The sequence below is a fragment of the Triticum aestivum genome, chromosome 7B (assembly GCF_018294505.1).
Source record: "Triticum aestivum cultivar Chinese Spring chromosome 7B, IWGSC CS RefSeq v2.1, whole genome shotgun sequence".
NCBI classification, from domain to species: Eukaryota; Viridiplantae; Streptophyta; class Magnoliopsida; order Poales; family Poaceae; genus Triticum; species Triticum aestivum.
The window spans coordinates 163,433,603-163,454,214 of NC_057813.1; the positions used below are offsets into that span (position 1 = coordinate 163,433,603).

At 47.2% G+C, this 20,612-nt stretch overlaps 2 protein-coding genes across 2 annotated transcripts; both read right to left on the minus strand.

Moving 5' to 3' along the window:
• Positions 1-5,940: 5,940 nt before the first annotated feature.
• LOC123160838 (ctenidin-1) lies at positions 5,941-7,195 on the minus strand. Its single transcript, XM_044578683.1, has 2 exons — positions 6,951-7,195; positions 5,941-6,690 (listed from the first exon to the last, which is right to left on the minus strand). The coding sequence occupies exons 1-2, from the start codon at positions 7,048-7,050 to the stop codon at positions 6,212-6,214; spliced, it is 579 nt and encodes a 192-aa protein (XP_044434618.1). The 5' UTR covers positions 7,051-7,195; the 3' UTR covers positions 5,941-6,211.
• An 11,775-nt stretch (positions 7,196-18,970) lies between these two features.
• On the minus strand, positions 18,971-20,143 carry LOC123159207 (glycine-rich protein DOT1). Its single transcript, XM_044577037.1, has 2 exons — positions 19,969-20,143; positions 18,971-19,716 (listed from the first exon to the last, which is right to left on the minus strand). The coding sequence occupies exons 1-2, from the start codon at positions 20,066-20,068 to the stop codon at positions 19,190-19,192; spliced, it is 627 nt and encodes a 208-aa protein (XP_044432972.1). The 5' UTR covers positions 20,069-20,143; the 3' UTR covers positions 18,971-19,189.
• Between the last annotated feature and the right edge of the window lie 469 nt (positions 20,144-20,612).

Sequence of the window (20,612 nt, forward strand, 5' to 3'; positions counted from 1 at the left end):
ATATTGTATGTCCAGCTGTTAGAGTAGACCACTACTAAATAAATAGGGAAAACTATATTTATGCAAAGAGCCTTGAACCCCACCAGCCAAAGTGCATGTGGGTGAACAAGTTTCCAATGAACCGTGGACTTACCAATACATTCAATGTATTGACCCTAGTGGTTGCATGATACGTCTCCAATGTATCTCTAATTTATGAAATATTCACGCCATGTTTACAACAATTTTATATGGTTTTGGTGCACTTTTATATTATTTTTTTGGACTACATATAAATCTAGTGCCCAGTGCTAGTTCCTGTTTTTCCATACCAAATGAAGTCCAAACGCGATAAATATTTACGAAGATTTTTTATGGAATATGTGATTTTTGGGAGGAAGAATCAACACAAAACGGTACCCGAGGGCTCCACAAGGCAGGCCGCCACACCCTACCCCCTGGGCGCGTCGGGGTGCCTTGTGGGCATCCCTTTGGTCGGTTGGAGCCCTTGTTGCGCAGCAAGAAAACCAATTTTTGGTGAAAAATCGTGTAAAAAGTTCAGCCCAATCAGAGTTTCGGATCTCCAGGAATATAAGAAACGACAAAAGGACTCCGAAAACAGTCACGAGAAACAGAAGACAACAGAGAGTTCCAATCTAGGGGAGAGCTCCCTCTTTCCACGGAGGGCCAAGGACGAAGGAGGGGCCCCTTCCTCCTCTCCTCTTGTGGCTCCAGGAGGACGCCGGGGACATCTTGATGTAGGGTGGAACCCTAGTTCATGATCTTTTCACACCCGGAGGTGGGTAAATGTGAAAATCAAGAGAGAAACACAAGAAGAACACTTAATTGATCAAAATCCAATCACACATGTGCTAAATCCACATACACATATAGGGATATAAAGGTCCAAATCAAACACAAGAAGCCAAAAGAGGAACTAGTTCATTCCAATTCTTGGAGGAGTTGAGGTCTTGGTATACAAGAGGATCTTCCCTAGAAGGGGTCTTGAATCCACTAGGGGATCTTCTCACATGGAGGCCTTGATCTCCATGGGAGAGGGATAGTCGATGAGAAAAACTATATCTGATGTGAGCTAAACCTTTGCTTACCTTAGCTAGGAGGAGAAGGGGACCTATATATAGTCTTGGACAGAATAATAGAGGAGGGGAGGGGTTACATGGGCCTCTAGCCCGGTTGTGCACTCACAGGTGCCGTATGTTTAGGTTGGGGGACGGATGTCCGGGGCTTCAGGGGACGTTGGATGTCCGGCCTAGGGCTGTTCCAGTTTCTATATGCTTCGGGTGTCCTTGGACTGGTTATCCGGGTGGAGGTCGGATGTCCGGGGCAGGGCCGGATGTCAGGATCCTGTAGCTTTTGCAGCACAGTTCTGCTGTTGTCCTAGGGGCGCCGAATATCTGGACTAGGGCCGGATGTCCGGTCGCTATAGCTCGTTGACACTTTCTCTTGTCGTGTTTCCTCGTAAGCATTCGTGACCACTTTGTCTTCATTCCGAGTGTCTCCGAGGTCATGCTCTTGATACCTAAGCACACACAACACTTCCCTTTGATGTAGTAGCCATGTTTCATGTGGTTCATATGGTAGTTCATTGAAGAGAGATCTCACATCGATCTCGATAGCTCTTGCACGTGCTCTTGTCATCAGTCCACTTGGAACTTGGCGAGGTGACAGTGTGTACATGGGGATGACCGTGGGATTCTTCGTATTATCTCCCCCTTGGGAAATATCCGCTCTCAGATCGACAACCTCATCACCATGGAAGGGAGATAGGTCCTTGACATTGAAGATGTCGCTCATGTTGTACTTGTCACGTGGTATGTCGACCTTGTATGCATTGTTGTTGTAGCGTGCTAACACCTTGAATGGTCAATCAGCGCGAGGTAGAAGTTTTGACTTGTGCTCGTTGGGGAAGCGTTCTTTGCGTAGGTGTATCCACACAAGATCTCCAGGGTTGAACACCATGGGGTGCTTGTTGATGTTGAGCTTGTGGGCAAGTCATTGTACTTGGAGCTTGATCGTGTGCCTTGTATTTTCATGCACCTTCTTGTGGTAACTTGCCCTTGCTCTCGTGTCCATGTTAGTTCTTTCTTGTAGTGGTAGCCGGAGAATATCCAATGGGGACAATGGGTTGAAGCCATAGATTACCTCGAAGGGGGACTTTCCGGTTGTAGCGTGTCATGCTCGATTGCAGGCGTACTCGGCGATAGGCAAGCACTCTTCCCACTTCTTGATGTTTTTCTTGATCAACACGCGGAGAAGTGTGGATAGCGTCCGGTCTGTGACCTTTGTTTGGCCGTCGGTTTGTGGATGATATGCCGAGGAGAATAGTAGCTTGATTCCAAGCTTGACGCATAGTGTTTTCCGAAAGTAGCTTAGAAACTTAACGTCGCAGTCTCACAACAATCGTCTTGGTCACTCCATGCAATCACAAGATTTCTCTACAAAAAAGATTTACAACATGTGAAGCATCGTCTATCTTGTTGTAATGAATGAAATGTGCCATCTTAGAGAAACGTAGTAATGTATCGGTCCTATTCAACTTTTAAGTAATTAAATACAAGAAATTATCTATGGAAAATGGTTCACATTGAAGTCTATCCATGACTTCTTAATTAAGCTGAAAATGTGTCCGTGCTTACGTGTGTGCTTGTGTTGGTGTACATGTACAACTTGGAATGGTGCGTTTTTTTATGTCCATTATGGTTATGTAATTTATTTATATCAAAGATTATCCAGATTAGCTGCAGACTGTATGATTTAACACAAACTGGTTACTGAAGTTCAGAAACTACCGTCCTATTGATCTGTTCCAGGTCAAGCATCCTAAAGTGGCACAGTTTTTGGGTGGAAGGCTTTATGATTGTGTCTTCAAGTTCAACGAGGCCTGAAAAACTCTGAAGCCCCTGCATGGCACCGCCACATTGCATTCATTTTAATCATTGATCATTGATGCGATCCTACACTGAATGTATGCGTCCACGATGATAGCAAGTGGAAGAAATTACAATTCGCTTGTTGTAGTGTGAGGGAGAACAATTTTTATAGTAGATGTGTCAAAACACCCCTTTCAGCGCTTCAGGTTAATAATATAAGAGTAAATTGAGGTGCATGTTGGAATTCCCTATTTGCTGCATATTGCAGCAAACTGCGTCAGAGCGATGCGATGGGCTGGCCCATTTGTGTAGATTGCGTAGGTACTACACCATCCAGTTCCGATTCTTTCATCGGTTTTCCGGTTTCTTTTGGTTTTTTGTTCCTAAACATGACTAGAAAATGAATCTATGAAAAACATAAAACCAATCCGTGCCTACCGTGCATGGTGCGAAATCCCATCAAAACTCCCTAATTGTGCCACTTGTCACCACCAAAGAAGGTGAGAGTGACTGGCTTGGAGTTGGGCGGAATAGCAAGTATTCTTTCATTAAAATGTACAAATCAATCTACTCAAGAACCGATGACAACCCTTTATTTAAAAAGATATGGAATACTGAAAACAGACTAAGACACAAGATTTTTTCCTGGCCTATTCTGCATGGCAGAATCAACACAAGAAACCTTCTTAAGAGGAAAAATATGTTTCTGAAATGTTACAACTATGTGTTTTGGCTGTAATATGTTTCGGAGGAAAAAATATGTTTCTGGATAGATAATATTTGATTCATTTATCTATTAGTTGTAATACTAGCCTTTATTGGTTGTAACCCCATCAACCATTGTGACATTCTTTTTTGCTTTCTTATTAATGAAAAATGACACATAGTAGGGCTCTTTGTCTTACTGTATTATGGTAAAAAAACGTGTGTTTGCAATGAAGCCACTGAGGAGACTTCGAGGCATTTGTTTTGGGATTGTGATTTCTCACAAGACTGTTGGAACAACCTGTTTCCATCAAGAAATCGAGGGATCTCCTGCTTTGATGACATTGTGCTCACCCAATATCTACTGCCAAAGCAAATAGCGTTGGATATCATCATTCAAGGATGTTGGCAGTTTTGGACACAAAGAAATGAAAAATTCTATAGAAAAGAAGTGCCAAGTGTCAACTACTGGAAATATAGGTTGAAAGAAGATCTTCTTCTTTTACAATAAAGAACCAAAACAAAGAACCATCCCATTCTTCAAGACTGGATCACTGCACATCTGTGATATTTGCAATACTACATTTTTACCAGCCATAGAGTCTGTTCCTTAAAAAAGGAATCGGATAAATGTAGCCTTTTCTTTTTCTTAGATTTATAGATTTTCTATTTTGTAAATATCTCTTTATTAATGAAAAATTACCGTAGAACAGTTGTTCTACTGTTGGTGCTTCAAAAAAAAGAAGGTGGGAGTGACCTTTGCAAGAGTCACCCCTTTGCTAGTGATTTTGGGTCTTCCCTCGTAGACGCCAACAGGCGTCAAATGAAAGCCTCATGTAACCCCCTTTCCTGATAGCCCCTTTACTGTATTGAGGAACTCGAGCCAACCCAATGGTCTAGTAACAACTAGCCTCAAGAACTCAAAGCAAAAAACCGACCCCATGTCTCCTTGGGTAATAGTCGTTCGATCTATTTAAATACCACATTTGTATTGAAGCAAGAATTACGACAACAACATTTGCTTGACAAGTTGTGAAGCAACCTGTGGTTGGACGGTTAAGAGGACCTCAGCCCACCAGAGTTCAAGTCCTGGATTTATTTCAGGCTTCCGATTGATGTTCGTTCAGTGAGATGAGACGTTTTTGTCGACTGCGAGGCGCCTATGGTAACTTCGTAAAATCTCAAGATGATACGCCGCCCAGTCTCTCGATGATGCTCATAGGGATAGGGTGTGCGTGCGTTTATAGGGGTGAGTGTATGCTCATGTATGTGAGCGACTTCGATTGTACCATATTAAAAATCATTTTCTTGACAAGTAAAAAAGGCTATCCAACTCGCCATCGAATTCATATGGCGCCACATCAACTTGTGGCTAATCAGCAGATGATTGCACAAATTGCTCGCGGTTCCTTGAATGATGTGTTGCTGATGATTTTCCGGTAGTCGAAGATTTACAATTGGAGAATTTGATCATGAAATGGTTGGGCGTCAATTCTCTGTCTTCTTCAGCCGCTACTTAGGCCTCTGTGCTTGTACACCCGCGGCTGAGCATGAGCATGCATGCGCGAAGGACTCTTGATGTAGCGTTAGTAGTCCTTGATATTAAAAAGAAATCATTATGATGCGTTTGGTTGAGTTTGATAGGGAGATTACAGTTTAGGTCGATTCAATGGATTAGATAGGCAGGCCTGAAAATCGTTTTGCCTGTCAAACTACCGTGTCATGTATTCATGTTGTGCCTCTTGTCATTCCTTTTCTTTATGTCACCCGCTATATCATTCCTAAAACCTATTGGTGTTGTCATATGTAGAGATGCTAATGATATCATATTGTTCTTAAAAGATGATAAATATGTTAGTAATTTCAAGCAACACGTTTGAAACAATGGCTCGGGTGAAGACCGATTTGGAAAAAAGTGAGATGCTTTTGATCGAAGATGACTATGATTTCCACTATTTTTACTCGTCAAATGGCGTACTTTGCTGGATCATTCTCGGGCTCTTGTCCATCTTGCCCTAACGATGAATGATTCTATCCTTCAATTGTGGACCTCTTGGCAACTATCCATCCCGCCAAAGCTTCGCAAGGGCCAAGTCGGTGGTGATTTCCTTGCTACAATGCATTTGGCTTGAGAGGAGCCGGCATGTCTTCAAGCACACCTCTTTGCTCCCTTTTGTGGTAGTCGATAGAGTAATTGATCATTGTCGTGAATGGCGAACGGTAGGAAACAATAGTTTAAGAAGAGTAGTACCATAAGTCTCTTGTTGTAGACTGCTCGGGCTTCCACCTTTGTTGGCACCATGGGGCTACTCATCTAAATCATAGATGCTTTCTGTCATAATATATAGGCACACAGATCTCCTCGTGTTCTAAAAGAATCAATAATCAAAGACCACTTACAATTTAAAAGACATCTTCTCTTTTATACATAAGATGAGAAACTACACAAGATTGGCTTGCTCGCCTGACTTCTCAACCTTACAGACCTTGCTCCTATTACGCGAGCATAAGGAACATTTTTTATTTAACCACATCACATTTCAACAAAGATGCTTAGTTAAAACACAAACACATATCTAGTTGTTGTTTTCATAGTTCCAACCATTGCTACCTCTTGGCTCTTGCACATATCCATATCAGGGATAGCCACCGCCACCAGATCCTCCACCGTAACCTCCACCATACCCGCCACCACCACCATATCCTCCACCTCCACCATATCCACCGCCACCACCATATCCCCCACCAAAGCCGCTGCCAAATCCACCATTTCCACCGCCATTGCCATACCCGCCACCATATCCAGGTCCATAGCCTCCACCGCCGTAACCACGCCCATAACCGCCACCGTGCCAAGAATTGCCGTATCCTCCACCATACCCACCAACATTGTTTCCATAACCTCCATTGCCATAACCTCCACCATTGTTCCCGTATCCACCGTTTCCATAACCTTCACCACTTTTTCCATATCCCCCACCGTTACCGTATCCACCACCGCTTCCATACCCTCCACCATTTCCGTATTCTCCATCATGCTTGTTTCCACCTCCCCATTTCTCTTCCTTAGGCAGGCCCGACCCTCCTGCAGGTTTCACATTCTTCTCCTTGGACTCTGCATGAACAAAATTCCTTAGTGAACATTGCTTGAGATATAGACAGGTAGCCGTGCATATACAGGATGAAGTATGAGTTGTGTAGTCTACTGTGTTCGTAAATACGTACTCCCTCCGTCCGGAAATACTTGTCATCAAAATGAATAAAAGGAGATGTATCTAGACGTATTTTAGTTCTAGATACATCCCTTTTTATCCATTTTGATGACAAGTATTTTCGGACGGAGGGAGTATAAGAGAGAGCACATGTTTTACAAACCTTTAGCATCCCTAAGCTCTCTAGCATCCGCTACATCCTCGGAGAGAAGCAGGAGCGAGGCTAGTACGACACCAAGAAGAACTAGAGACTTGACCGCCATTGGCAATGATCAGTTTGATCGAGTTATAATAGCTAGCTTAGGATTAGAAGATATCGCTGCTAGAATCGCCATACTTATAGAAGAGGTAAGACATGTATGCATGCACGCCTATGCCTATCTCCAATTTTAAAAGTTTCAACCTTTGATAATTCCATGTACCGCTATGGTTGGCTGTTAGCTAGGATATGATCAAACCGGGACCGAGCTTTGGTATATCTCGTTGTCACATTTGTTTAGCTACCCAAGCGGGGCACTGACATTTATCCGTGGATTTACGTGTGATCGAGAGTGCAGAACCACTTGCTAACAAAGTAGAGATTGTCCACTTTTGTGCATCCGTGTATTAAATACTATCGGATTTGTTTTTGTTTTTTTAGGATAACTCTCGCCGCTTTATTTATCTAATGAAAGTTTGGGATCTCCTCAGATACCACGTCTAACACAAAGTCTGGTGGCACCATAAGCCAAATCTTACAGAGTTCATCTCCTACTCCTACTTTAGCTAGCTTATGAGCAGCGGAGTTTGCCGATCGTCTTACCCACGAAACCTTCCTGTCGCTGAATCCACGCATCATCTGCTTGATCTCCTCAACACATGGACCTGAGGCCGAGAGGTTCTTGTTCGGGTCTGCAAGCATGCTTGCCACCCCATGCTGTCCGTCTCGAGGTGTAATCTCTGAACATTAATCTCATGTGCTAGTTGGACCGCCCTTCTGCAGGCCATGAGCTCCGCCATCTCGGCATCCACACGACCATCAATGAAAGTGCACGCCGCCGCACGGAAGTCACCTTGGTCACCTCTGAGGATGACCCCGCCACCGTCCTTTCCTCCAAGTCTAGATACTGCTCCATCAGCATTAGCTTTTACCCACCCTGGCTCCGGGGCCGCCCATCGCTGCACCTCCCTCATAGTCACCGCAGTTGTCTTCTGCTTGTGAGTGGCTGTCCACTCCGCCATGTAGGATGCAGTCGACGCGGCAATCTCATGTGCTGCAGCAATCCTCTTCCCATCCTTTGCCTCATTCCGTGCTAGCCACAGCCCATACGTGGCATGTACCATAGCTGCTCGTTCATCATCCGAGGCTGCCACAAACCAACCTAGTAGCCAAGATGCAAGAGCACTAGAAGAGCTAATAGAACACGGCGGGATCGCCACCGCAACTCCTCTCTCCGTCCGAAGGATTTTCCAGAACAACTGAGAGTGTGGACACGCCCAGAAGCGATGATAGAGCGTCTCTTCTCGTCCACACGCCGCACAGAAAACGCCGTCCTTTATTTTCCTTCGGTATAGCTCAGCACCCACCGCTAGTCCGTTCCGCATGATTCGCCACATATGAATTTTTGCCTTATTTGGCGCATTTGTATTCCATAACGCCATCCATCCCTGGTGATCCTTAACTGAGGACGAGGGGCCCGGCCGTCCGGTTGCCCCCTTGCTAAGCCTCATCCTCAAGTGGTAAGCGGATCTCACCGAAAACTGTCCTGACTTCGTATAGTTCCAGGCTTGGTAGTCATCCATCCCTGGTCCACCCACCTTGATTTGCTTGATATCCTCAATATCACTTTGGGTAAACATACTCTGTAGCTTCATGTTGTCCCACTGCCTACCGCATGGGGTTAGCAAATCAGCGACCCGAGTGATCCCATGCATGTACGTCTGACCCAATGGTCTCATGCTTCCTTCCCTAGGAATCCAATTAGCATGGTGGATATTGATTTTCTGTCCATCCCCTATGCGCCATATGGTGCCTTCCCGCAGCAAGTCACGGCCATGTAGTATGCTCCTAAATGTGTAGGAAGCCCCGGACGGACACGACGCAACCATGATGCTTGAATCTTTATAATATCGAGCTTTGAGCACCCTCGCACATAAAGAAGTCGGAACCTGCAAGAGCCTCCATGCTTGTTTAGCTAGCAAGGCTTGATTAAAAGCCTCCGGATCTCTGAACCCGAGGCCCCCATCCCGCTTTGCCATACACATCTTATCCCATGCTATCCAGTGCACTTTCCTTTCACCATTTACTGCACCCCACCAGAATTTTGAGGAGATCGAAGTCAGTTTCCGGCACATCTTCTTTGTGAGATGAAAACAGCTCATGGTGTAAGTTGGAGTGGCCTGTAGCACAGATTTTACAAGAATCTCTCTCGCCGCCTTTGACAAACCCTGTCCTTTCCATCCTGAGACCTTGCCCTTAGAGGATTCGGTAAGATGCTTGAAAGTCCCATCCTTGGAGCGCCCCACCACTGTTGGGAGCCCTAGGTACCTCTCACCAATCGGATTTGTTGATCGATTATATCATGGCTATTAATTCGACCCATCATACTAACGTACAGTGTAAAGGCATCTTCAACACGGACCCTTAAAACGCTCCTATACATCCGGATGCAGCGTGTCATCCAACTCGGTACCCTATTAATCTGTAGATCAGTCGGGATATCCGAAATTCTAAAAACCAGACGCAAATTAGGGGGTCTTTGCGGACGTCCGGACCTCTGTCATGTACCTGTCCGACACCCAGACCCACTCAAAAACCAAGCCCACGCCCACCATCTCTCCTGCACGAAGTAGTTGTTTCACATTCATGCCGGTCAGCACAGCTCCAGAACGCCTTCTTCGCATTAATGCTGGCTCAAAGCGGAAGCGACCTCTCACTGGAGCCGGCATTGAAGTGGCATGCCGGATGTTAGAAGGGAGAGAGGGATCTAGTGGAATAGTTTGTTGTATTGCTTGAGCCTCATGGGCATATATATAGGAATACAGTGATCTACTTGGAGTACAAGACAAGCCAGAATAAATCCTAGTCTATCTCATCTTTCCTAATAATCACAATACTCAACATCCCCCGCAGTCACAACGGTAGCGACGCAGACGGTGAGACTGGAGAAGAATCCGAAGGCAAGCCAATGGACACACTCCCCACAGTCGTAATGGTCTATGCATCGCGGAGACGTGGATGGAGTGGAAACCGACGAGGTTGCTCAAGCAAGGAGGTAGCCCTTTGTGTCGTTGTCAATGTAGCCGAGAGCGTGGGTGGTGGAGCCGTGGTTGAGGTAGCCGTGTGAAGAATACCGTGGTCGATGTCGAGTCAGGGTAGCCGGTGTCGAGGAAGTCACCGTGGAGCCGCGGGCGCAAGGGGGCACCGAGTTAGCATGGGCGCAGTGGTGTCGAAGTAGTGGTGCGCCGGGAAGTAGATGATGTTGACGACGCGTCGAGCCGGGGTTGCCAACCCCGAGGACACATCGTAGACGAAGGCACACATCGGTGTTGCCAGCACCGGGCATGCATAGACGGACGAAGACGAAGTTGACGAAGCGCCGCACTAGGCTTGCCAGGCCCGGGGACACGTCGTGGTGAAGGCACGCGACGGTGTTGTCAGCACCGGGCATGCGTAGATTGGGACCTGCACGAGCTATACGCCATATCGAAGAAGTCGGAGGGGCCAGCAGAGAAGAACTCGATGGCAATTGCGGCGTCCATCGGCGCGGGGCTGATGTCACCAACGGTGGTCGGAGTAGACAAAGTGGTCGGGGTAGATGACGGCAACGCTGGCGATGGGCTGGTGCTGGACGAACACGAAGGGGTGGACGGGCGGCTGCGACGACTACGGGGCTAGCGGCGGCGACGGCGGCTAGGTTAGGAGCGCGGCGGCGGTGCTCGAAGTAGGCGAAGAACCTTGACAACGTGACAAAGACCGGTGCAAACCATGGCGTTCTCGGGCCAAGGGAGACGGCGCGACACATACCACGGGAGGTCCATGTGCGGTGACGACGGAATGGACCGCGGGCCGCGGTGCTATGACCCGAAGGGGCAACACAGTGGCAGCGGGCAGGTCAGGGCGACGACAGGAAGACCTCGGGGCGGCGGCGGGGACCGCAGGCCGTGGTGTTACCGCTCGAAGGGGCAGTGCAGCTGCGGAGCGCGGGTCGGTGCAACCGTGGGGACGGCCTCGGGGCGGTGACTGGCACCGCATATCGCGGCACAATGGCCCGTAGGGCCAACGCAGCGGCGATGCGCGAGTTGATGCAGCCGCGAGAAGAACCACGGGGCGGTGGTGCAGCGGCCCGACAGGGCGATGCAAGGGCAGCCCGTTGCTCGATCGATGGAGGGGCACACTGAACTCGGGGACGATCTTCATGGGACTTGCGGAGGCACGCGTAACCGACGGGCCAGGTCGGTCGCGTGGCATAGATGAGGCTGATCGCGCAAGCAAGCGGGTGATCAAGCCAATCGCGCACGAGGTCGGGGACGCCGCTCGGTGGAGGCAGGGTGGCGGCGGAGTCCGAGGTGAGGCCGGCGACGATGGCCGGCGTGGGATGACGTGCGCGTCAGCACCGGCACCCGGGCCACCAAAGCAGCGCCGGCGGCTGGGCAGCGAGGCCCGAGCGACCAACGGACCAGCGACGCCCGAGCTCAAGGCAACCGACGGGCCTGACACAGCTGGCTCGATGCAGCCGGGGACGAGGCCGGCGAGGCAACCCGCGGGGCCGCCGTGCAAACGCGGCGGAGGCGGGTGGCATGGATCGATTGGCGGGCTGACGCGCGAGCGGCGGCTATGATTGGCCGCCACATGGCATGAGGCCGCCGAGTGTAGGCGATGCAGGTGTCCCGGTCGGAGCAGGGCGGTGACGGTTGGCGCGCGAACGGCGGCCATGAGGGGCCGCCTGTCGCGCGAGGCCGCCGGGTCGGTGAAGTAGCCGGCCGGTCGCGCCGGTGTCGGAGTAGAGGCGCGGGGTGTCGACGGCGGCGGCGGGCGGCACAAACCGATCAAGTATAGATCGGGAAACCATAAAGGAAAACACGCTGATCAAAGCGACCGGCGAGAAAGAGAGAAAAACTCGAATCAAAGGATCGAAAAAAGACTCTCTAGGGCAGCCGGTCAACACGACTGGCGGACGAACCCTAGGTACGGGCGGCACGGCCCCTGGCGACGATCATGGAGACCGCCCGCCCTGGGGGCGGCGCACAGAGCGGAAGCGACGGACGGCTAGGGTTTAGAACCCGGAAACTGATACCATGTTAGAAGGGAGAGAGGGATCTGGTGGAATTGTTTGTTGTATTGCTTGAGCCTTGTAGGCATATATATAGAAGTACAATGATCTACTTGGAGTACAAGACAAGTCAGAACAAATCCTAGTCTATCTCGTTTTTCCTAATAATCACAATACTCAACACCGGGCAAGAGGGACACCCACCCTCCGTGCATGTTCTAATGCAGAGATGCATGACCGAACATGATAGAGCAATGTAGGACCGACTCTCGACGGAGCATTCGAACCGGCTCCCATCCGTTCGCTTGCCGGCACTAAACAAGCGCGACGGCCGAGAAATCCTCTCTGGCGCCCGCATTCATACAGCCCGCCGCTTGGCCTGGTCGAAACCCAAACGCCGCCTCATTGCCCAGCATGACCCGCTCCACAACACATCCGCCATGATCGCGAGCTCTAGAGCGATGTGAAAGAGCCTCTAGACGAAGCAAAAGCAGGAGTTGGCCGGCATTGCGACCGACTGGCAGGCCCATCGTGTGCGACGGACTGAGGCTGGCTTGCGGGCAAGCACACCGGAGGTCAGCGACGAGATGACGGAGTAGGCATCCGATGACAAGCCAGCGCCCCCGCCCGTGTAGACGCACTTCAACACCGTCATGGTGAAAAAGCAGTCGGCTCTGCCTGCGTGGGCATTCCGACAGACATAGGAGGACCAACGCTACAACCTCCGGTTCCTCGACGGGCACCGGCTCACGGAGGGGCAATTTGCCGGCAAGCAGTGATACGTCCATTTTGCATCACGTTTCCTACTATTATTTATAATGTTTTTTATCAAAATAATACTTCGTAGAGTAATTCCAATGCCTTTTCTCTCTTAATTTGCAAGATTAAGAGGGAGATTATCGACAGTTGGAATTCTGGACCTGTAAAAGTTATGTCAGAGATACCTATTATGCACATCTTCAAATGAGCTGAAACTTCACGGAGAATTATTTTGAAATAAATAAAAAATATTGGAAAAAATAAATACCGAAGGGGGCCACCTAGGTGCCCACAAGGCACCAGGGCACACCCTGGTGGCTTGTGGGGCCCCTGGCCAGCCTCCGGTGCCCATCTTCTGGTATATAAGCCCATTTGCCCAATAAAATAAAATAAAGGAAGGACTTTTGGGACAAAGCGACGCTGTCTCGAGGCGAAGCCTGTGCAGGAGCACCTTTTCTCTCCAAGGGAGCGATTCCACCGGGGATACTTCCCTCTGGGAGGGTAAATCAAAGCCATCAATATCACCAATAACTCTTTCATCGTGGGAGGACCAATCTCCATCAACATCTTCAACAACACCATCTCATCTCAAATCCTAGTTCGTCTCTTGTATTCAATCTTTGTCTCAAAACCTCAGATTGGTATCTGTGGGTTGCTAGTAGTGTTGATTACATCTTGTAGTTGATGCTAGTTGGTCTATTTGGTGAAAGATTAAATTTTCAGATCCTTGATGCTATTCAATACCCCTCTGATCTTGAGCATGAATATGATTTGTGAGCAGTTACTTTTATTCTTGAGGACACGGGAGAAGTCTTGTCATAAGTAATCACGTGAATTTGGTATTTGTTCGATATGTTGATGATATGTTTGTTGTTGCTTCCTTTAGTGGTGTCATGTGAACATCGACTACATGGCATTTCACCATCCTTGGGCCTAAGGTAAGGCATTGTGGAGTAGTAATTAGATGATGCGTTGCTAGAATAACAGAAGTTTAAACCTTAGTTTATGCGCTATTCGTAAGGGCCTGATTTAGATCCATATGTTTCATGCTATGGTTAGATTTATCTTAATTCTTATTTCGTAGTTGTGGACACTTGCAAGAGGGGTTAATCATAAGTGAGAGGCTTGTTCAAGTAACAACACCCAAGCACCGGTCCACCCATATATCAAATTATCATAGTAGCGAATGCGAATCAAACAAACATGATGAAAATTAAACAAACATGACGAAAGTGACTAGATGAAATTCTTGTGTGTCCTCAAGAACACTTTGCTTATTGTAAGAGACAGTTCCGGCCTGTCCTTTGCTACAAAAAGGATTGGACTACCTTGCTGCACTTTTGTTACCTTTACTGCTTATTGCCTGTTATAAATTATCTTGCAATTAGACTACTTGTTACCGATAATTTCAGTGCTTGCAGAAAATACCTTGTTGAAAACCGCTTGTTATTTCCTTCTGCTCTTTATTGGGTTCGACAATCTTACTTATTGAAAGGACTATGATAGATCCCCTATACCTGTGGGTCATAAAGCAGGCAAACGACGATGCCGTCGTGGCCATGGTCACGAAGGATCTGGGCTTCCTTGATGAGAAGTGGGCGTTGTACCACTTCATGCACAGTGCCTGCGACATCCACCGCAAGCGATAGCGGCTGTTGTCCTATAGGCGAATAGAGAGACTCTATTCACGGAGATCGGCGTGGAGGCAGATAAAGAGGAGGCATAGATGACCATTGACGTTGCCAGCTCCCTAGCAGACGCACCGCCCACGCGATTTTCTTCTCGCCGCAACGACCATGAGGTCGGCCTGTCTACAGACGGTGTCAAAGACATGAAGAACTCTATCGAGGAAGAGTAGGACATGGGATATGAGAACGCTTGGTGTCCCATGTGGGTTGTGCCCCCACGTGTTATTCTTTCCCACTCACAGCTTCACTTCCTAGGGCTCACGGACGGTGAGCTTGCCGAACATGGGGAAGATAGGACATGGGACACGGCCGCCGCCATGGCCGCGAACATTTAGACAAGGTTAAAAAAGTGTCATGCACTTCTGTTTAGTTGAAATATGTTAAAAATGTAATGAATTCGGTTCTGTTTAAATGAAAATTGTCTGATTTGCATGAAATTTGCCCAGTTTGTTCCAATTTCCTTTGAAATGTGTCCAGACGTTTGATGTCTAGGGTTGGATAGCCGGCTCCCGTATCACTATCCATGGACCCGTCCACAAACAAATAGCATGTCCATTTTAAGAGTCCGCATTGGAGATGTCCTTATATAAAAATATTACACATACACACTAAAGTGGCACTCATAGCTTTAACGTGAAAATGCTTATACTCTGTGCTTTTGGTACTCTAATGAACTAATTTAATTAGCTAAGTAATTCATCTTCTTCATAACTACACATTGTGACCTTTTCATTAGTTCAATGAGACTGATCTCAATAATTTCTAAAATAGACGACTATGCTCCCTTTACGGTTGTCTCACCGGATGAGGATGAAGAGAACTATATGGCCCATGTGCAGCTCACCGTCGAGCGTGCCAGTGAGGACTACTTGGGGTCACTTGTTCAGGTGGACCCGCATTTCTCTGATGAGAACCACACTCTCCTCGAGCGCATCTAGGATGAATGGGAGGTCGAGGCCAATCGCTAGGAGATGGCTCACCGTCATGTCGAGAAACATAAGTATTTCGCCGAGCTCGACAAGTTCGTCAACGAGCCGAAGGAGAGCGATGACCCGTTGCCATGGATCCGGTCCACCGCCAATGATAACGACGTGAAGGGAAGGGGGGCACTACGTGTTCCCTCTAACTCTGACTACTCATTGCCCGGCTTCTCCGACTTTGATCTGCAGTAGAGCTCCATTATTGGAGTAGTCTAGCCAGATAGCTTGATATAGATGTAGTGTTGATATAGTAGGTAATGGAGTGCATTAGTGAATGTACTATTTAATTAAGATGTGTATGATGTTAATGTGGTACCATGCTCTACTTATGCAATGAAGTATTTATCAGTGCTTGTGCATATGATATGTGCTTGCATATGTGATATGTGCCACGACAACTCGTTTTCCATGTTTCTTCTTATTTGAATTTTTTATTTCAACGACACTAGGGATGGGAGTATTTTCTTGAATTTTTGCATGTTATTGTGATTATGATATTAATATGTGTTCTTTTGGTAATGTCTTTCTTGTAGAAGGTGCTTCATCAAGCATCAAGTGACTCGTAAAATCAATGAAGCTTTCTGGTAGTGGTGATCGTGGCTACTCTTCCTCAAGTGGTTCTATACTCGCTGCCATGGAGGACCACGATATCTACACTCCTGACTAGGAGGAGGAGGTGCACGAGATGGTGCGTGAGGACGAGGAGGGGTCTGCCTCTAGCTCTACAGACATGAAGAAGCACTCTGGGTGTGGTCAGTCGAAGGTACCTAAGCCCATGCCTCCCGAGAACTAGCCTATCGTTTGACCCTACTGAGACAAGTAAATGATTTCCTTACAAGTTCTTGGCATATAATATTTGAACGCTGACATATCATTTTCATTGTGTAGTCAGTGGGAACTCGTTCAAGCAGCTTCACACCACCTGCAGGTGAACTACATCGTTGGTGCTCTTCTGAAGGAGGACTTCCCCGACATGGTGAAGCTGAATGCAAGGTGTAATAGTCCCCATGATTCACTTGGAAGAAGTACAACGCCGCCCGGGATGACTGAGTGTGACAACAAGTCTGACCGGATCTACCGAGATATGTGGGTTAGTACATTTCACACTACATTGGTCTATATTCGATGCTTGGTAAATATTTAACTGCTATTTGCATTGTTGTTGGAACACTTTAGCTGCTAGGATGGGCACCTGGTTGAGGCGCGCCTGATGGCAGAGAGAGCTTCCAAGAACTCTGGCATGAAGCACATTGTGTGATACATGATTGAGATGAGATGTCGCCCCCTGGAGAACGAGGGGAGGAAGATGAGTACTTATTGGTAAGTAACATCACTGCTTGGTACTACTTACATCAGTAGCCGCTTGTTTCTTCTATTCATCATATGATGTATTTTGTCTGAGTAGCTAGGTGACGGAGCCATGGATCCCAGCTGATTGTTGGGTGGCACTCATGGATATGTGGTGCGCCCTGCATGGTAGGTGCGACACATTACGAAAAGGGAGGAGCAACCGTGGATGAAGGGCCCGTCACACGTCTTGGATGACCTCAACCCGACAATTCGCCACCAAAAGATGGTATGTGCAACTCCAAGGTCAATTTTGTCTCTAGGTACATATATGTCTATTAATCATGATGCTTTCTCTTGCAAGCGAGACAACAACTTGGGTGCCACGTCAACATCTTGCGGGCATGGGCACATGGCCATAGGGGAAGGAGGCCTAGGGTATTACAATGACTCAACCAAGGAGAAGATGGATGCGTACACAACTGTGTACCGGGAGAAACATGGGTCCGTGGTTGATCCTCTGTAGTAGCCACCCTGTCCAGAGTTGGTCATGAGGGTAGGAGGTGTGAAGAAGGGTGATTGCCACCTTATTTTCAAAGGTGCGACCGCCACCTCCTCACATCCCAAACTATTTCAGATCCAGGCACGGAGCACAAGCTCAAGTCCCTGCATGAGTCACCTGACGACTCATTCGTGTGAGATTGCATGACTCTAGATTTGCAACTGTCATACCCATGTCTTTACATTCTTGAATTGCAACCTATATTTGGGCCAAAAAGCTGGAAGAAGAAAGGATGAAAAAGGAGGAGGACGGGGCCGCACATGTGGCACGGCCACGGAAGAAGTGGCTACAAGAGTGATGCTCCAGGTAGAGTTCAAGGTTACTACTTTCCCATAATAGCCACCAATATTTACTGATCATCCACTATGACACAAGGCTAACAAAGATAACTGTAGGCACTTCGTGAAAGTGTAGAGGCTATGAATCATACCCCTCCTCCTCCACAATCACAAAGCCCGTGTCCACGGAGTTGATGTTTTCGAGAGGTCATGTCAATGAACTACTTTCTAACTTCCAATGTTTCTTATTTTATGTGTGACTTGTACGATGCTTGTGAACTTCATATGCTTTTTATATTTTACGTGACTCGTTGGTATATGGATAGTTGTGATTGCCATGGTAATCGACAAGTTGCTAGCTTGCATGGATTATATGTGATGTATATGTGGTGCTGGCTATGTTTTTAATGGATTTACAAAAATTATTTTATTAAAAAAATACCTTTTACCGATCGGTGAACTCAAAGGTCTCTGTACCGAGTACCATACTCGGTAGTAGTGGCGCCTGACTGTCTTTGTCAACTCCAACAGGTAATCTCGCGAGCTCCTAGTAAAGGTACTCAGCAAAGATTTTTCATTGCTAAAACATTAGTATAGTTATTTGCCAAGCGTCCCGGCATTCGACAAAGCGGGTCACATGTCTGAACCTGGGAACACCTTTAAACTATACCATGTTCCTTGTGAGAGAACTGGTCAAACGTTTTCTGTTTGTAAAAAAATGAATTTTGAAAATATTTGCCGAGTCGCTTGCTTGGGGCATTCTGCAAACATGCCCCTAAACACTCCATCTATATGGAGTGCAGAAACGAATAGGTTTGAGAGCTTCCATTTCAATGTGTCTTTCCGAATACTCTTTGGATCAAAATAATGGTACATGAAGAAGAAGAAATGTCGTCAACCACAGACGTTGTGCCACGTGGCTCCTGGTTGTTGAGTGCCATGTCACTAGCTCTCGGCAAAGTGTGTATTGGTCTGAGTGTTTTGCCATTGCTGAGTATTTCTCTGATAGTTATCAGTGAACTGAAGCCTCTATCGAGTGCCCATGTTTGCCAAGTGTGGTGCTCGAGAAAGGTTTGGTTTACCGAGAGCCGTGATATGGAACTTCGCAGAGACCGAGACAGTTGGCAAATACCAATTTTTCAGTAGTGTATATAGAGTCTACATAAAATATTTTGTGCCTAAAATATGGTCAGACAAAGAATATTGACTCTGGGACCACATCATGTAAACACATGTGGACATTCAGATGTCCAGAAGGATTCAAATCCAAATCTGATGTCATCAATGCCGGTTCTAAAACTAGTTTTAGGACTAAACCAAGACTACAACTGGTGCACATATTAGTCTCTTAATCTTATCATTAGTAACCAAAGCCCATCTAGGAAGCCAAACACTATCAATTCAAAAGTTATATTCTCTTTCATACATAGGAGACAAGGCAAGCCTGGCTTGCTTGCTCGATTTCTCAACATTACACCTATATGCGAGCATAAGGACAAATCTTTTATTCAAGCACATCACATATCAACACAGATGTTTAGTAAAATAAATATACATATCTGCTCATTCATTGTGACCTCTTCCACCATAGCCGTCTCAAGGATAGCCGGCACCACCTGATCCTCCGCCATAACCGCCACCTCCACCATACCCGCCACCGCCACCATATCCTCCACCTCCACCGTATCCGCCGCCACCACCGTATCCTCCACCTCCACCGTATCCACCGCCACCACCGTATCCTCCACTAGAGCCCCCGCCAAATCCACCACCGTTGCCTGGATAACCATAACCGCCGCCATATCCGGGTCCATAACCTCCACCGCCATAACCGCCACCATGCCTAGAATTTCCATATCCTCCACCATACCCACCACCATTGTTTCCGTATCCTCCACCATGTTGGTATCCACCTCCACTCCCATATCCTCCACCATTGTTTCCGTACCCTCCATTTCCATAGCCTCCCCCATTGTTTCCATATCCACCACCGTTTCCATACCCTCCACCGTTACCGTACCCCCCACCATTCCCATACCCTCCATAATGCTTGCTTCCACCTCCCCATTTCTCGTCCTTCAAGCCCGGCCCTCCTGCAGGTTTTACATTCTTCTCCTTGGACTCTGCATACATACAATCACTTACTGAACATTGCTTGAGGTACTGTACTGTGTCCATGGAAGTGACTTAATTTGTGCCTACTTTGTTATGAAATACACCATCCGTTCGAAAATACTTGTCATAGTTCTAGATACATCTCCTTTTATTCATTTTGATGACAAGTATTTCCGGACGGAGGGGTATGAGAGAGAGAGAGAGAGAGAGAGAGAGAGAGAGAGAGAGAGAGAGAGAGAGAGAGAACATGTTTGACAAACCTTTAGCATCAATGAGCTCTCTAGCATGTGCTACATCCTGGGAGAGAAGCAGGAGCGAGGCTATTACGACACCGAGAAGAACTAGAGACTTGACCGCCATTGCTGACGACCAGATTGATCGGGTTATAATACCTAGCTTAGGATGAGATGATATCGCTGCTAGAATTGCCGTATTTATAGACGAGGAAAGGCTTGCATGCACGTCTACACCTATCTCGTCGAGTTAATAGACGGGGGCGAAAGTTTCAACCTTCAATAACTCCATCTAACGCTACGGTTGGCTGTTAGCTAGGATATGATCGAACCGGGCCGAGCATTGGTATATCTCGTTGTCAGACTTGATTAGCTACTGCCACCCAGAAGGCCAGAACGGGGCATTGACATTTATCCGTGGCCTTGAGTACGTATGATCGAGAATGTGTGGAACCACTTGGCAACCAAGATCAGCTAACAAAATACTCCTTCCGTTCCAAATTACTCGTCGTGGTTTTATGAACTGAGTATTAGAGATTGTCTATCTCCGTGCATCCTTGAATTAATTATCGTGTTCATTGATCGATTACGTCCTGTTATATTGAATCGACCAATTTGCTTATGTACCGTGTTGTGTACGTATACAAAATATCTACTTACAAACGTACGCG

What these genes read in the sequence shown, in the direction of transcription:
- LOC123159207 (XM_044577037.1), bottom strand. Translation starts at nt 20,068, where the DNA reads ATGGCGGTCAAGTCTCTAGTTCTTCTCGGTGTCGTAATAGCCTCGCTC. An exon ending in AGAGCTCATTGATGCTAAAG is followed by an intron (nt 19,717 to 19,968) that starts GTTTGTCAAACA and finishes GTATGTATGCAG; the next exon opens with AGTCCAAGGAGAAGAATGTA.
- LOC123160838 (XM_044578683.1), bottom strand. Translation starts at nt 7,050, where the DNA reads ATGGCGGTCAAGTCTCTAGTTCTTCTTGGTGTCGTACTAGCCTCGCTC. An exon ending in AGAGCTTAGGGATGCTAAAG is followed by an intron (nt 6,691 to 6,950) that starts GTTTGTAAAACA and finishes TTGTTCATGCAG; the next exon opens with AGTCCAAGGAGAAGAATGTG.